We start from the raw sequence: 17161 nt of genomic DNA, 5'->3' as shown, positions 1-17161 counted from the left end.
TGAACAAGCTTAGATTCTGCACCAGCAATGTTCGATTGTTCGATTGCCTCGCCTAAGGTCCAACTCAGCCACAAAGCCGGGCAAAAAATATATATGGGACTTAATTTCTAGCCGTGAGCGTGTCAAGATCACGACCCAGCATGTGGGTTCATTATTGAATAAATGTTGTTTTGATTATAAAAAAAAAAAGTTACAACCGAACAATTGAACTGAGTCTAAAAATGTTCTAACCGATCCAAATAGGTATATTAGTTGGGCGAGTGAATCTAACTGGTGAGATAATCATGGGAGGGATATAAATATCTCATATTTAAAACATTTATAGTAAATAATTAATTTATTTATTTATTTAAAAAATATATATTTATCATTTGTCAGACGTCAGGCTCGTTAAAACCCGTAGTTGTGAGCCTTCTCCGGAAATCCATCGCCCCCATTGAAACTCCCATTCAGTCTTCAACCTTCTTACCTACAATGGCTATCACCCAATTCGCCATGGTAACTTCTTCTTCTTTCTCTTTACTGCTTTCTTCTCACTTCACGAAGAATCGCATATTTTATCTCTAAATTGTTAGATTCTCTCAGTTGAATTCTCAGAATCCTTGGCGGGCTCTAGCATTTTTGGTATTTTTGATGAACTCACAGTGATGTACTTGGTGGTTTCTGGATCAGGGTATTAGGTAGTGCGGATTTTTGGTTTAATTGCGTTTTTTTGTAGGGTAATCGGTAGTTTCTGGATCAGGTTCAGTGATTTGAGATTTTGATGTATTTTTTGGTTTGTTGATTCTGCTTGGAATTGGAATTTGGCATATAAAAAGATGAGAAGGAGTGATTCAGTGAGTGTTATTCCCGGAAATGGAAGTAATTCGTACGCTGGAGTTCTGGAAATTTTGATGCAGTAGTTTTTTCGTTCTTTCTTATTATCAATAATTGGAACTCTTTTTTTGAAAATATTGTGTTCTTCGGGTTTATCCTTTTGTACTCCCTGTGATCAGTACCTTTATTCGTGTAAATGAAATTTAGTTCTTCAGCAAACAAAAAGAATAGATTTGTAGCGTAATATGCTGGAAGTTCTGGGAAAGTTGGTTAATGTCTGAAGCAATATGTTGTAAGATCAAGATGGGTTCTGACATTTTCTGTAGTTTTTTTATCTTCAAACCTTCCCTGGTGTACGCGTATTTCGATATTCGACGGTAGTTCTTTTCCATTTTTATGGATAAAGGTAGATTCCTTTAGTGCTAGAACAGCTAGTATTTGCAGTTACATAATTCTGCATTGTGCTATTTTCGTTAACATTCCTTTTTTTTCTTTTTTTCTTTTTCTCCTTATTGATGATATTTGACTCCTCAGGTGGAGGAGTTGGCCTTCCTTGTGAAGGAAAACCTCCCTAGCAAGCATCTTATTCTATCCATGGAAGACGTTTTCGTCAAGTTTCTTCAGGATGAAACCAGGTAATGTGTTGATGATGATTACATGATGTTAGTTAGGTACTTTATGATATTATATTTGAAGTAGTTGTTCGAATTCCTTATGATATGCAACTGAAAGAAAAGAGACAGTTTGAATGTCGGGGTTGTTCTTATTTTACCCAAAGGGTTTGAATTAGCCCCCGACCCCGATCGTCCGTATTCCTCCCGAGATTAAAGAAACGATGGGCAATTTGTCTTTTCAGAGCTATCGTCCAATTTAGTAATATTTTTGTAATTTAGTAATATTTTTGTGTTTCAATTCCACCCAAGTGTGAAAGGGAAAAGTGGAAGGTTATGGTCTCAAACAAGGGTAGTTATCTATTTAGACGATAGCAACCACTTTTTATTCTGATGTTTGGTGCACTACTTCTCAAATTTCACTTTTATCTTGCATTTGAATAGCTTTAGATTTACATTGTTCTTTACCTATGGCTTGAATGGCGATCACTAACTTCAAATAATTGTTGCGGGTAGCAGTTCGGATGGAATCTTGGAGTTGGAACCAATGGATTCATACAACCGTCTTCTATTGCATCGCCTTGCTGATATTTTTGGGTGCCTTTTTCCCCCTCTTCTAGTTTGTATAAGGCTGAATTCTTAATTTTCTATGTCAAACTTTATGCCTACCTTCCTAAGTTTGTTCTTCTTCCCAATTCCTCTCTCAGATTTTCCCATGTATCAGTTGGTGAAGGAGTTGATAGGCACTTGGTTTTGGAGCGATGCCCAGAGTCATCAATGTATTGAGAAATTCCTTACCGGAATTCCTTTTGGTTTAATATTTTCATATTCTAAATTGTTATTGGTATTGTATTTGATCTGATGTTGAAGCTAGGAATTTGAACAATTCCCGTGTCTATGCGTTTTCTTTACACTTGAAATAATTGAATAGAAAACTCACCCTCATTTTTATTTTCTTATAAACATCTTCACTATAGAAAAATGTTTTACTTTGAATTGGAGTTAGGCTCTTGAGATCTTTTATTATTTTTTGTATTGAAATAATTGAATAAACCTCTTAGTCCCCTTGATTTTGATTCAATGCAATGAACTCTTAGTCCTTTCTGCCTTTGATCAGCTCCACTAGGAATCCGTCCTGTTCTGAAATTTAGTCTGTATAGGAGGAAATGCAATCCAAGCTTTTCTCTAGTTATACTTGAATACAAGTAGGGATTACATACCACCCTCTCTCTCCCTTGCTATTGTGATTCACATTCTATTGGTTTTTCCCCAAATCGTACATCGACTCAGAGGGAGAAGATTTGGACTGCATAGGCGCACATCATAAGCTATATGGAAAGATGGACTATTTGTAATTCTTATCCATTAAGTTTTATTTATGACAAAAAAAACATTGGGATGTCATTTATTTCTTCATCATAGCTCACGTATTGCTTAAAGTGAAACGAGGATTCTTATATTTACGAACTATGAAACTGTAGGGGTATGGTAGGGACATGGGTGGTTCTAATAAAGGTCATTTGTTCATTAGCTTATTTGTGTATTGCAGGCCGTCCATTCTTGTGAGTGATATTCTGTGGGAGTACGATGAACCTCAAATTTCAACAATACCACACCAACTGTTAAGGAGAAAGGAAAACTCTTCTGGTATACTATTGTTTCATACAGCATAATCCCTACCTGCAAATTTTTTCCAATTCATGCTATTGATTGCTATTTGATCATCAGAAAGACATGTGCACTAATAGTGGAGTTGTGGCCATTTGAAGATAGTAGAGGAGATAGTATGAACGTGTAATATTAATTTGTGAAAATGCCCTGCTGTGGTCTCTCTCTCTCTCTCTCTCTCTCTCTCTCTCTCTCTCTCTCTCTCTCTCTCTCTCTCTCTCTCTCTCTCCATATAATGGCATCAAAGGGAGTGATGCAGTGTGGAGAAACGTTGCTGTAGAGTAGAATAAAAGGTCTTCTCAGTAGGATTTGATAGGGATTCTGGATCTGAAGATTGAAGTTTAGGGAGAAAAGTAACTCTATGATAGAATGTGTATGTAAATATCTTTTTTGGGGGGTAAAAATGCTGTTCCAATTTTCACATGTACATGGAAGTTTGTTCAATCCCAAATTTGCAGATTTTCTTTCAGAAGGATTATAAGAAACTGAGTTGCCTGTACTTGATGTTCTATTTCAGTGAGTTTGAAGAAATCACCTCCTCAACGGTCTTTCGAAGAGAGAGAAGCAGCCTATCTGGCTGTTCGTGAGCGAATTTTCATGATGCACATAGGAGAAGACAGTGAACCTGAGAAGCCAAAGCCACGCTGTGATCCCGTGGTTGCACGCCGCATGATTGCACATGCACTGGGGAAGAGAATAAATTCATCTCCTGAAGCTACTTCCAACCATAGCAAAGAGCAAGGAAGTGTAGCTAACAACGCATACGTCCAAGCAAATGAATTGAAGGAGCCTGATTCTACTGTGGAAGTTGTTAACAAAACCAAGTTGCAGCCAGATCAATGTGTGAACTCAAAGAACGAAGCGGGTAAGAATCGTAATCCAATTCGGTCATCAGCAAGGGGAAGTAATGCTGCTGCTCCCAAAATGAAAGCAGACAAGAGTTCTCCTAAGGCAAGTTGTGTTGACAATGAGTACTTGAAGAGGGAACATTTAGGAGCAGCAAAGCGGATGTTTTCTCAGGCTTTGGGCAAGCAGAGCCGGAAGAATGAGTCTCTTCCAACACGGTGAGGGGAAGCAGACCTTTTGTAGCTCTTATTTTCTGGCCTGACCTTATGTCCTAAGTTGTCAGGATTACTGGTGCCGACAAAAAGATTCATGAGCGATAATGTATGAAGAACGTGGTTGTCATCGGCGACCTGACCGGGACGGATAAAAATGCTCACAGCTGCTACAGCTAGCCTATGTTGCCAATAGATTTGGCGAACATAAGAATCTAACATTACGTAATCTAGATTATGTATTCCTTGTATGTGCTTGGAATTTGTCCCGGTCGTTTAAGTTTAAGCAGCGCTGTATGAGAAGATTGAATTACGTGGGTCGAGTGGAGTCGTAAGCAAAAGGTTATGGTACTATAAATTGGGAACAGATCTGTTCACTGATTGAGCTGTGCATAGCTGAGTTTTATGTTGGTCAAAGTAAAGGTTTCTAACTTAAATTTGTGTTAGAGTTCTTGCTTTATTAGATCCTCTCTCTTTGCTGTTGATGCTTAATGTTGAGCATCTTGTGTGTCGTCATTCAATATATACTTGGACTCCTTAATATCAGTTGATATATCGTGTTTTACGTGATACTGTACGGGTTTAATTTAGGTTGTTCTCTTTGAAATCGAGATTTCCAAGTCAGAGGTTTAAATCTTCCTTTCGGGCAAAAAGGACAATATCGGCTAGTGATGGGCGCAAGTTGTTATAGATGGTATCGGAGCCAGACACCGAGCGGTGTGCTAGCAAGGACGCTGGGTCCCCAAGGGGGGTTGATTGTAAGATCTCACATCTGTTAGAAATGGGAACGAAAGCATTCTTATAAGGGTGTGAAAACCTCTTCAGGGTGTGAAAATCTCTTCCTAGTGGACACGTTTTAAAACCTTGAGAGGAAGTCTAGGAGGGAAAGCAAAAAAACCCTCTTCTAGTGGACACGTTTTAAAACATGTAATCCAGAAGGGAAAGCAAAAAAGGACAATTTGAGAGGAAGTCTAGGAGGGAAAGCAAAAAAACCCTCTTCTAGTGGACACGTTTTAAAACATGTAATCTAGAAGGGAAAGTAAAAAAGGACAATATCTATTGGTAGTAGACTTGAACTGTTGCAAATGGTATCAAAACCAAACACCGAGCAGTGTGCTAGCAAGGACGCTTGCCCCCAAAGGGAGCAAATTGTAAGATCTCACATCTGTTGGAGAGGGAAACATAAGGGTGCGGAAACCTCTTCCCAGCAGACGTGTTTTAAAACTTTGAGGGGAAGCCCAAATGAAAAAGCCCAAAAAATAATGTCGGCTACCAATGGGCTTGTATTGAAACATCAACTAATGTGAAAATACTTAATCTAAAAGCTCCTAAAATTCAACCAACTAGTGTTATTCACAAGTAGTAAGAATCAAAGTCCTTGAGTTCATACAGTAATGCAACAAGTAATGTGCAGCAGAGTACAACACCAGATACAAAACTATACATTTTTCTCAGCAATCCATCCATGTTCTACTCTATAGTACAAACAAATGTTAACAATATTACAACAAAGTACATTGGCAAGGTGTCTCTCTGCCATCCGAGCGCCTGCAAAGAACCACGAGCACACAATGGTAGCAGTAATCCTACATCTTACGAGTCGTCTACTTAGCGGAGAATCTTGGAACTGCAGTATCAGAAGTAAACTGTTTACTTACTAGATGTACATGTTCTCTACGTTTGGTTTGGCGCTCCGTTCACGGTGCAGACTTGGCTGATAAAGCACGAACCTCGGATTGAGTGGACAATAGCTTTTCTCTAAGAAATACGTTATACTCGTACAAACTTTTTATATTCTTCAAGACATCGGACATGTCAATATCAGAACTGTGTTTGAAGTCTGCATCAGAAAATTCAGGTCATTTCATGATCTAAGTATTCTAATCCATCCCCTCCTCTTCTGGTCAATGGAGGGAAGAGTGGGAATGACGGATATTGCCCGTAAAAAACAGCGATAGTTACCTATCAACGGTGGCGGAGGTATGATATCTTCGGGACGAGAAAATTCTCCGGGTTGTGAAGAATCTCCCTCGAATGGAACGGTTGAACTTTGTTTCGTCTCATGGGTAGAACCAAGCACTTGATGTTGCAGAGGCTGGATGGAGAATATGAAAATGGAATGGTTAGTGATTCAACATGTATTTCCAATACTTTTGGCAAGTTTTACATCAGCAAAATGGACTGTGGTTTAGTGGCAGGTAGGATAAGCCCACCGCTAGCAGATATTGTCCGTTTTGGCCTGTTATGTATCGCCGTTAGCCTCACGGTTTTAAAACACGTTTACTAGGGAGAGGTTTCCACACCTTTATAAGGAATGTTTTGTTCCCCTCTCCAATCGATGTGGGATCTCACAATCCACCTCTCTTGGGGGCCCAATGTCCTTGCTTGCTGGCACACCGCCCAAGCCCACCGCTAGTAGATATTGTCCACTTCGACCCATTATGTATCGTCGTTAGCCTCACAATTTTAAAACGCGTCTGCTAGGAAGAGATTTCCACACCCTTGTAAGGAATGTTTCGTTCCCCTCTCCAATCGATGCGGGATCTCACAATCCACCCCTCTAGGGAGCCCAACGTCCTCGTTGGCACACCACCCGGTGTTTGGCTCTGATACCATTTGTAACAACTCAAGCCCACCACTAGCAGATATTGTCCGCTTCAGCTCGTTGCACATCGCTATGAGCCTCAGAGTTTTAAAACGCATCTACTAGGGAGAGGTTTTCACACCCTTATAAGGAATGTTCCATTTTCCTCTCCAATCGATGTGGGATCTCACAGTTCATCCCCCTTGGGTCCAGCGTCCTCGCTAGCACACAACCCAGTGTCTAGCTCTGATACCATTTGTACAATCCAAGCCCACCGCTAGTAGATATTGTCCACTTCGACCCATTATATATCGCCGTTAGCCTCACGGTTTTAAATCGCGTCTGCTAGGGAGAGGTTTCCACACCCTTATAAGAAATGTTTCGTTCCCTTCTCCAATCGATGTAGGATCTCACAATCCACCCTCCTAGGGAGCCCAGCGTCCTCGTTGCCACACCGCTCAGTGTCTAGCTCTGATACCATTTGTAACAGTCCAACCTCACCGCTAGCAAACATTGTCCGCTTCGGCCCGTTACGTATCACCGTCAACCTCACAGTTTTAAAACGCGTCTACTAGGGAGAGGTTTCCACACCCTAATAAGGAATTTTTCGTTCCCCTCTCCAATCGACGTGGGATCTCACATTTTAGATGCAAATCCATTAGAATTGCACGGTCAAAATTTCCGTGCTAAACGACCCCAAAACTTACCGGCTCTTGTTTGGTTGTTATCATTCCCATTTCCTGGTCAGTAGCTCTTGCCTTTGGAGATTTCTCATCTTTAGAAGACTGCATATGATAAGTCTAATCAATTAGGACTTGAAGAGACAATACCAGAAGACATTAGCTCATGCAGATGTAAGACAACAAGAACATTACCTTCTTGGCAGATCCATTAACATCTAACTTAAAACTGATAGCAGTACTACTTCCATTCTTTAACCTCCGCTTGCGCAACGATTCATCCTTACGAGCCGGTTGACCAATGCAGTTCGCGCAATTTGACGTTTTTGATGGATCGTTACAATTGTCATACATTGCACTGCAGTCCCATGTATACATTACATATTTCCTCAACTAGAAAATAAAATAAGTCAGTTCGGTACCCGTTGTAATTCAAGAACTTAGTTTCGGAAATCGACTATATCGCTCGAAACCTGTCCTACCCTACGCCCACCGATACCCATTTGACTGGTATATCAAATAACTTGAGAGAAAAAGATGCAGAAGAATCACCTTATTCCAATGTTCTTGTGCTTTTCTTCGATTCCTAATTTTACGCATAACGCTGTCTTCGTTGCGGAGCTTTTTGATTCGGTACTCGAACTACAAAACAAACCAAATTAGGGAAGTGAATAAATTACTCAATCTTGGAGAAAGAACGATACTCGGTTTCAGTGCAAAGCTCACTTGTGAAATAACATCTCGTGCTATGATGACGACTTGTAACAGATGTTACATTTTTATTAGAAAATATCTGTGTGTGTATATATAGTTCTTGCAAAATAAGAAACTAGAAGAGGAACATTATGGCACCGTAAAATGTGAGATCCCGCATCGGTTGGGGAGGAGAACGAAACATTCTTTATAAGGGTGTGGAAACCTCTCCCTAGCAGACACGTTTTAGAAACTTTGAGGAGAAGCTTGAAAGGAAAAACCCAAAGAGGATAATATCTACTAGTGGTGGGGTTAGGCCGTTACAAATGGTATCGGAGCCAGACACGGGGCGATGTGCCAACGAAGAGGTTGAGCCTCGAAGGGGGGTGGACACGGGGCGATGTGCCAACGAAGAGGCTGAGCCTCGAAGGGGGTGGACACGAGGCAGTGTGCCAACAAGGACGTTGGGCCCTATGGGGGGTGGATTAGGGGGTCCCACATCAATTGGAGAAGTGAACGAGTGCTAGCGAGGAAGCTGGGCCCTGAAGGGAGGTGAATTGTGAGATCCCACATCAGTTGGGGAGGAGAATGAAACATTTTTTAGAAGAGTGTGGAAACCTCCCCCTAGCAGACACGTTTTAAGAACCTTTAGGAGAAGTTTGAAAGGGAAAACCCAAAGAGGACAATATCTGCTAGTGGTGGGCTTGGGCTGTTACTAATGGTATCAGATCCAGACACCGGGAAATGTGCCAACGAGGAGGATGAGTCCCGAAGGGGGGTGGACACGAGGCAGTGTGCCAACAAGGACGTTGGGCCCTAAAGGGGGGTGGATTAGGGGGTCCCACATCAATTGGAGAAGTGAACGAGTGCTAGCGAGGAAGCTGGGCCCTGAAGGGAGGTGAATTGTGAGATCCCACATCAGTTGGGGAGGAGAATGAAACATTTTTTAGAAGAGTGTGGAAACCTCTCCCTAGCAGACACGTTTTAAGAACCTTTAGGGGAAGTTCGAAAGGGAAAACCCAAAGAGGACAATATCTGCTAGTGGTGGGCTTGGGCTATTACTAATGGTATCAGATCCAGACACCGAAAAATGTGCCAACGAGGAGGATGAGTCCCGAAGGGGGGTGGACACGAGGCAGTGTGCCAGCAAGGACGTTGAGCCCTATGGGGGGTGGATTAGGGGGTCCCACATCAATTGGAGAAGTGAACGAGTGCCAGCGAGGATGCTGGGCCCTGAAAAGGGTGGATTGTGAGATCCCACATCGGTTGGAGAGGAGAACGAAACATTCTTTATAAGGGTATGGAAACCTCTCCCTAGCAGACGCATTTTAAAAACCTTGAAGGGAAACCCGAAAGGAAAAACACAGAGAGGACAACATCTGCCAGCAGTGGACTAACGTGTAATAATTAAATCCATTACAAAAAAAGTAATACCTCCCTAGCAAACGCGTTTTAAAAACCTTGAAGGGAAACCCGAAAGGAAAAACACAGAGAGGACAACATCTGCTAGCAGTGGACTAACGTGTAATAATTAAATCCATTACAAAAAAAAAGTAATACCTGCACTAGAAGGTAGAAGAAAATCCCAACACTAATGCAATATAGGCCACCAAGATCAGCAAGAAAGCTAACTGCATAACAAAGATATTGTAGGGCCAATCAGTGTCAGTCAAATACCATTACAAACATTAGAAAACTCAAAAGAGAGACGTTACAAGAGAAGTTCTATTAAATGCATAATTTATTAATCTTTTATAGAAGCGAACCATTAACTTTTAGATCGATCAACAGGAGAATCTAGACATATTCGGTAACGGCCTAAGCCCACTGTTAGCATATATTGTACTCTGTGGGCTTTCCCTCTCGAGCTTCCCCTCAAGCTTTTTAAAACACGTTTGCTAGAGAGAGGTTTCTACACCCTTATAAAGAATGTTTCGTTCTCCTCCCCAACCGATGTGGGATCTCATAATCCTCCCCCCTTCAGGGCCCAGCGTTCTCGTTGGCACTCGTTCACTTTTCCAATCGATGTGGGACCCCCCAATCCACCCCCCTTCAGGGTCCAGCATCCTTGCTGGCACACCGCCTCGTGTCCATCCCCCTCTGGAGCTCAGCCTCCTCGCTAGCACATCACCTGATGTCTGACTCTGATACCATTTGTAATGGCTCAAGCCCACTGCTAGCAGATATTATCCTCTTTGAGCTTTCCCTTTCGGGCTTCCCCTCAAAGTTTTTAAAACACGTCTGCTAGGGAGAGGTTTCCACACCCTTATAAAGAATGTTTCGTTCTCCTCCCCAACCGATGTGGAATCTCACAATCCACCCCCCTTCAGGGCCCAACGTCCTCGCTGACACTCGTTCACTTCTCCAATAGATGTGGGACCCCCAAATCCACCCTTAAGAGCCCAGCGTCCTTGCTGGCACACCGCCTCGTGTCCATCCCCCTCTGGGGCTCAGCCTCCTCGCTAGCACATCGCCTAGTGTCTGACTCTGATACCATTTGTAATGACTCAAGCCCACTGCTAGCAGATATTGTACTATTTCGGCTTTCCCTTTTGGGCTTCCTCTCAAGGTTTTTAAAACACGTCTGCTAGGGAGAGGTTTTCACACCCTTATAAGGAATGTTTCATTCTCCTCTCCAACCGACGTGGGATCTCACACCGACACATTACTTTCGGAAAATCTAGGACAAGGACACATTATTTCGATATATACAAAGTCTAAATGAACAACCATCCCTATCTCAAGATCCGAACAATTCATTTTGTTTGTGCAAACATACAAAAAACGAAGCGTGTGTGAAGACGAGTACATATGTCAATAAAGCAAAACACTTACCAGGGCCCAAAATATTTTGAGTCTCCACCTCAACAATGTAGGATGAGAGAAGATTGATGTACAAGGTGATGTTGATAAGTCCATCATTGGCATTTTCAAGGGATAGTTGGAGCTCATTAGTATTTTGAAAGGATGAACCCGAAACGAACTCGTGAAATAAAGGCTGCATGAGCTTAGAATCACGTTTACTGCGGTATATTCTTGGAAATAGGTTAAATTGCATTATATTTGCATTCTTCCCTCGGAACGTAACTGGCGTATCATCGAAATTGCTTCGATTTTTTAACGTACCACTAACGAAACTTTCCTGATTTTTTTGAACATGATCCTTAGCAGAGAAGTTAAACTGAAATCCAACTGCACTTGCAGGGTTATTTGGAAGATCAACAAACTGCCACGAGACGTAAAGATCGTCCTGAATGAAACGACATCGTTCGCACTTAACACTTATAGTTGGCCCTTCACTCGTGTTTTGACACGAGTAGTTTGCAAACTTTGAAAGAGGCATTACTGACTGTTCCAGAAAACCAGGATTTCCAAATACAGCGGTACCAAGACCGCGTATATTCGCACAACTCATAGTCGAGACCGTGGTTATATTAAATTCCATATCATTCACAAAGGAAACCAAGTCTGGTGCGTTCGCTGCTTTCACGTTATGCACTTCGATACTTCTCTTCGATATGATTTGGTAAAGCAACCTGAGATAACACTGAAAGAACAAGTCAATATGAAACGAACACGAGAATTGTTTTTAGTATACGAGAAAATGTGTACTTACGCAGCAAACAAGCCGATGAAAAGAATCCAACTTGCTATTGAGAACGTTCCACCAAGTTCGGTTTTACGTTTCGTAACTACCTTTTGGTCGTCCTTCAACATAAATAAAGGTAGCAAGCTAATTAAAAGTAAGAACATTTATGTATCCCAAACATATAAAAAGTATGCACATTCCATTTGGGGCTCAGCAATACCATTTGTAACAGCCCAACCCCACCGCTAGCAGATATTCTCCTCTTTGAGCTTTCCCTTTTGGGCTTCCCCTCAAGGTTTTTAAAACGCGTCAGTTAGAGAGAGGTTTCCACACCCTTTTAAAAAATGTTTCGTTCTCCTCTCCAATCAATGTGAGATCTCACAATCCACCCCCTTTGAGGCCCAGCGTCCTCGTTGGCACTCGTTCCCTTCTTCAATCGATGTGGAACCCCCCAATCTACCCTCTTCAGGGCTCAGCGTCCTTGCTAGCACACCGTCGTGACCGTCCCCTTTGGGGCTCAGCCTCCTCGTTGGCACAATCCACCCCCTTTGAGGCCCAGCGTCCTCGTTGGCACTCGTTCCCTTCTTCAATCGATGTGGAACCCCCCAATCTACCCTCTTCAGGGCTCAGCGTCCTTGCTAGCACACCGTCGTGACCATCCCCTTTGGGGCTCAGCCTCCTCGTTGGCACATCGCCCAATGTCTAGCTCTAATACCATTTGTAACAGTCCAAGCCCGCCACTAGCAAATATTGTCTTCTTTGAGCTTTCCCTTTCGGGCTTCCCCTCAAAGTTTTTAAAACACGTTTGCTAGGGAGAGGTTTCCACACCCTTATAAAGAATGTTTCGTTCTCCTTCCCAACCCGCTTTATCTAATTAATGGTTCATGTTGAGGATTTACAAGTCCCATAACTGAAACCATATCAATATCAGTTAACACAAGAATTGAAACAGTCAACACAGGGGAACATCTCGCATAATGCACAGTGAAGAACATTAAATAAACAACTCAAAACAAAACGGTCATAATTAAAGCCATTCAAAAACAAAAGAAAGCAAGGATTTCATTCCAAATATGAACAGAAGAGGCAAAGCTAAGAGCTAACCAGCCAATGTCTTGTGGCAAAGCAAACATCCAATCTGCTAACCCACCATCTCATCCTGAACCAAATATTTCTCCCATCTCCAAGCTTCATGAACCTAAGGAACATACAGAAAAAGAGCCAAGAAAGCAGCAAGAACAGAGTAGCTTCAAGGAACACAGCCTGAGACTGAGTGAACTTCCTGATTGAATCAAAGGAGAAAATGGTCTCAGGGAAGCTAACAGCATAGCTCTCAAACCGCCCTGTAGTGATAACCGAAGGGCTATTGAAGATAACACAGCTATTGTTGCTTCGATTGAGAAGCTGGCCTGGTGGGCACGCACAGTGGCTGCCATTGTAGCGGAAGCTACTGCTTGGACATGACATTCGCAACCCTTTAGAACAACCCAGAAATTCAACCTCGAAAAGCTGAAATGGGATGTGGGGTTTTCGAGATTCAAAGCCCCAACACTTCGAAATTGATAGAAGATCTGTTTATAACCTAAAAAATCATCATGGGGTTACTGGGTATGTAGAGATAAACCTAAAACGTTTATGGGTATCCTAAAAAATTTATGGGGTATCCAAATTTTGAACGATTCTTTGCTTGTTTGTTCAAACGTGGGCGAGAATCAATGAGCTGTGGGAAACGAAGGAGAGAGAAAAGGAAGAACAAATGGGTGGCTGCCTTTCGAGAAACCGTAAATGAATTGGGTTACCTTTTTAATTTCCATCCACCTTTTTTGCCCATTTGATTCTGAATTCTTTTGGAGTTGGTGGGTGATGAGCTTGTTCTTGAGTTTTACTTGCCTTTTTTTCTCTCTGTAGAACAGTCAATTCTTTCTTCCATTCGAAGGCAAACAAGAACACTGAAATTGAGTTGAAATTCATAGACATTTCAATATGAATGTGTGAATTCTAGAGTTTAAAATTTGTAATTGTTCTTGTCGAGTACTTCGACCCTGTGTTTCGAAGTGAAAATCGAGTTTATGTTCTTACTTAATCTAAACAAGAACCCTAATTATAGTGACGTTGTTTAAGGTATTGGTTGTATTAATACTCTTCTTGAAGTAGAAAACCGTTAATGTTCTTACTTAATTCAAACAAGTATTCTAGTGATAGTTTTCAAGTTACCGTCCCTATCAATTTTTCGTCAAAACTTTATAACAATGTTCTACTCTAGAGACAGTTTTGAAACAATTTAAGTTGCATAAATATTTCGACACTATTTTTTTAAAAGAAATTCGGCTAACATCCTTAATTTAAACAAGTATTATAGTTATAGTCACGTTGTTTCAGGTAATCGTCATATCAATTTTTCGTCAAATTTTCGAACAATTGTCTACTCCAAAGACAGTTTGGAAACAATTTACGTTGCATAAATGTTTTCAATATTGCTTTTGAAATATAATTTTGGGTTAACGTCCTTATTTAATCTAAACAAATATCCTAGTTATAGTCACGTCCTTTCAAGTCATCGTCATGTCAATTTTATAATAGTTTTAAAATATTTATGTATAGGTTTGTTTTAAACGGAAATAATTATATAACTTTTTTCTAATAATATAATTTTTAAAATGTATATTTTTCTAAACTAATTTTAAATTTTAAAATATTAAAAAAACGATTTTGCCACATGTACTATGACAAACCATACGTCGCAGGTACGTGTCACTACATGATTTGTCCATCTTACTACATCACTAAAACACATATCTATCACGTCATTATTTTTTTATTTTTTTTATTATTGTCATTACTGTTGGATGACGAAAGTCTCCCCTAACCTAAGGAATGATCATGGGTTTATAATTAAGAAATACTCTCTCCATTTGTAGCAAAACTACGACAGCTCCTATTTAAACTCCTATTTAAACTGAACAATATTATAAAAAAATGTATCTAGTATTAGTATTATATTTTTTTTTTTAAATAAGAGTCTCCCATAATTTTAAAATAAAATATTAACTATTTTTTTTTTATCTAAAATTAAAATTCTAAGAATATTATTGAAATGTAAATTTTTTTTTTTTTTATACTTTCTCAAAAATATATTTAAATTAAAAAAATCATTAATATCTTTCGTAAAAAATATATTTAATATTAATACTATATTTAAAAGATACTCACCAAATTTTAAAAATAAAATTAACATAATTTATCTAATAAAATTAAAAGGTACACCAGTTTAAAAAAATTCATGAAATTTTAAAAATAAAATTAACATAATTTATCTTTATTAAAAAAAAAAAAAAAAAGTACACCCGTTAAAAAAATATTAATAAACTTTTAAAATTTTAAAATAATTTTAAAACAAAATATTAATATTATTGAAACTTTTAAAAATTAACATTTTTATGACAAAGTACAAACTTTAGATTTATTTTTTCATTTGTAATTTTTTTTTTCAAAAATATACTTAAATTTAAATAAAAAATTATTAATATATTTCATAAAAAATTTATTTAGTATTAATGCTATATTTAAAAAATATTCTGAAATTTTAAAAATAAAATTAACATAATTTACCTTTATTAAAATAAAATTACGTAAAACTTTTGAAACTCGGAGATAAGTTTAAAACAAAATATTAATTATTTTTATCTAAAATTAAATTTTTGTTGTGACGGAGTACAGACTTTAGAGTTATTTTTATTAATTTAATAAAAAAAATTGTCTATCTCGTTTTCAGTCCGTTCATAAATAGACTCGATGATAGAATATCCGGTTCGGTTTTTAAGTATAGCTAGCATATTTTACACGTTTCTAATGTGAAACATACATCAAACAGACTAGATTATGTATAGCCTTACGTGGACCTATAGATATAATTGAAGCCCTGATGATACAAAGGGTTGCCTAGTTGGGCAATGATAAAATACTAAAATACCCCTATTTAGAAGGGCAAAAAAGGAAAATTAACAAAATTACAATGAAAACTTGTAATCTCCTTTAGAGAGATTTGGGGGTAGTTTAGTAATTTTACCGTTTTATTTCCTTTTTTTAAACAAAATATTGAACTAATTTTTTTTATTCTATATTCTTTTGTTATTAAAAAAAACAAAAACATATTTGGTAACCCTTTTTTATTTCTTGTGTTTAGATAATTTTAAATTAGATAATAAAAATCTTTTTTAATTTATTATCCAAATTTTTTATTTATATTTATGAATTTATAATACAAAAATTGATAAATGCTGGTTTATTCGTTTGAGAAATGAATGCCACGACACCTGTCAGTTATTGACCTTTTTAGATAAAGCAGCTATAAAAGATATGTCGGTCGGTCGAGTAGGTGAAGATCCAGAAGATGCTGATCCAATAGGTGTTCATCCAGCTGCAATGGTGTGGAGCGTTAGAAGTTGATCAAATTCCTAGTAAATATAGTAGCTTTGAATCTTAAAGGTAACCGTTTTTATAATATCCCATATTAGTTGGGGAGGAGAACAAAAACACCTCCTATAAGGGCGTGGAAACCTTTTCCTAGCAAACGCGTTTTAAAGTCTTGAGGGGAAATTCGAAAATGAAAGCCCAAAGAGGACAATATCTGCTTAGCGGTGGGCCTGGGTCATTACAAATGGTATTAGAGCTAGACATCGGACGACGTGTTAGCCTTCTCGCTGTTCCCCAAAGGGGGGTAAACACGAGGCGGTGTGCCAGTAAGGACGCCAGGTCTGAAAGGAGGGTGGATTTGGAGGGGTCCCACATCGATTAGAGAAAGAAACGAGTGCCAGTGAGGATGCTAGGCGGTGTGCCAGTAAAGACTCTAGGCCCTAAAGGGGGTGGATTTGGAAGGGTCCCACATCGATTGGAGAAAGAAACGAGTGCCAGCGAGGATGCTAGGCGGTGTGCCAGTAAAGACGCTAGGCCCTAAAGGGGATGGATTTGGAGGGGTCCCACATCGATTGAAGAAAGGAACGAGTGCCAGCGAGGATGCTAGGTGGTGTGCCAGTACGCTAGGCCCTAAAGAGGATGGATTTGGAGGGGTCCCATATCGATTAGAGAAAGGAACGAGTGCCAGCGAGGATGCTAGGCGGTGTGCCAGTAAAGACGCTGGGCCCTAAAGAGGATGGATTTGGAGGGATCCCATATCGATTAGAGAAAGGAACGAGTGCCAGCGAGGATGCTCGACGGTGTGCCAATAAAGACGCTAGGCTTAAAGGGGGTGGATTTGGAAGGGTCCCACATCGATTGGAGAAATAAACGAGTGCCAGTGAGGATGCTAGGCGGTGTGCCAGTAAAAACTCTAGGCCCTAAAGGGGGTGGATTTGGAGGGGTCCCACATCGATTGGAGAAAGGAACGAGTGCCAGCGAGGATGCTAGGCGGTGTGCCAGTAAAGACGCTAGGCCCTAAAGCGGTGGATTTGGAGGTGTCCCACATC

General features: G+C 39.8%; 2 protein-coding genes across 4 annotated transcripts; one reads left to right on the top strand and one right to left on the bottom strand.

The window, feature by feature from the left end:
- The first annotated feature begins 354 nt into the window (after positions 1-354).
- LOC111799266 (uncharacterized) lies at positions 355-4723 on the top strand. Of its 2 annotated transcripts, XM_023682741.2 has the most exons (6): positions 355-498; positions 1351-1451; positions 1947-2024; positions 2135-2206; positions 2977-3074; positions 3613-4723. In XM_023682741.2, exons 1-6 carry the CDS (start codon positions 475-477, stop codon positions 4161-4163), a joined length of 924 nt encoding a protein of 307 aa, XP_023538509.1. In that variant the 5' UTR covers positions 355-474; the 3' UTR covers positions 4164-4723. The 2 variants fall into 2 exon arrangements, with proteins under 2 accessions (XP_023538509.1, XP_086981515.1); XM_087125389.1 differs by lacking the exons at positions 1947-2024; positions 2135-2206.
- An 861-nt stretch (positions 4724-5584) lies between these two features.
- Positions 5585-13581, bottom strand: LOC111798904 (uncharacterized). 2 transcript variants are annotated; one of them, XM_023682252.2, is made up of 9 exons: positions 12804-13577; positions 11727-11818; positions 10946-11646; positions 9671-9741; positions 7970-8059; positions 7613-7810; positions 7445-7522; positions 6116-6248; positions 5585-5993 (listed from the first exon to the last, which is right to left on the bottom strand). In XM_023682252.2, the coding sequence occupies exons 1-9, from the start codon at positions 13164-13166 to the stop codon at positions 5851-5853; spliced, it is 1869 nt and encodes a 622-aa protein (XP_023538020.1). In that variant the 5' UTR covers positions 13167-13577; the 3' UTR covers positions 5585-5850. The 2 variants fall into 2 exon arrangements, with proteins under 2 accessions (XP_023538020.1, XP_086981514.1); XM_087125388.1 differs by lacking the exon at positions 11727-11818 and having other exon boundaries at positions 10946-11657; positions 12804-13581.
- Between the last annotated feature and the right edge of the window lie 3580 nt (positions 13582-17161).

The sequence above is a fragment of the Cucurbita pepo genome, chromosome 7 (genome assembly GCF_057944985.1).
Source record: "Cucurbita pepo subsp. pepo isolate OVF chromosome 7, ASM5794498v1, whole genome shotgun sequence".
NCBI classification, from domain to species: Eukaryota; Viridiplantae; Streptophyta; class Magnoliopsida; order Cucurbitales; family Cucurbitaceae; genus Cucurbita; species Cucurbita pepo.
This window is presented reverse-complemented; position numbering and strand designations above follow the sequence as displayed.

Coding starts and splice junctions, on each gene's coding strand:
- LOC111799266 (XM_023682741.2), top strand. CDS start 475: ATGGCTATCACCCAATTCGCCATG. Junction 2,025..2,134: donor CGCCTTGCTGATATTTTTGG/GTGCCTTTTTCC, acceptor TTCCTCTCTCAG/ATTTTCCCATGTATCAGTTG. Junction 2,207..2,976: donor CGATGCCCAGAGTCATCAAT/GTATTGAGAAAT, acceptor TGTGTATTGCAG/GCCGTCCATTCTTGTGAGTG.
- LOC111798904 (XM_023682252.2), bottom strand. CDS start 13,166: ATGTCATGTCCAAGCAGTAGCTTCCGCTACAATGGCAGCCACTGTGCG. Junction 11,819..12,803: donor TTGCCACAAGACATTGGCTG/GTTAGCTCTTAG, acceptor TTTATGTTGAAG/GACGACCAAAAGGTAGTTAC. Junction 7,523..7,612: donor TTAATGGATCTGCCAAGAAG/GTAATGTTCTTG, acceptor TATCATATGCAG/TCTTCTAAAGATGAGAAATC.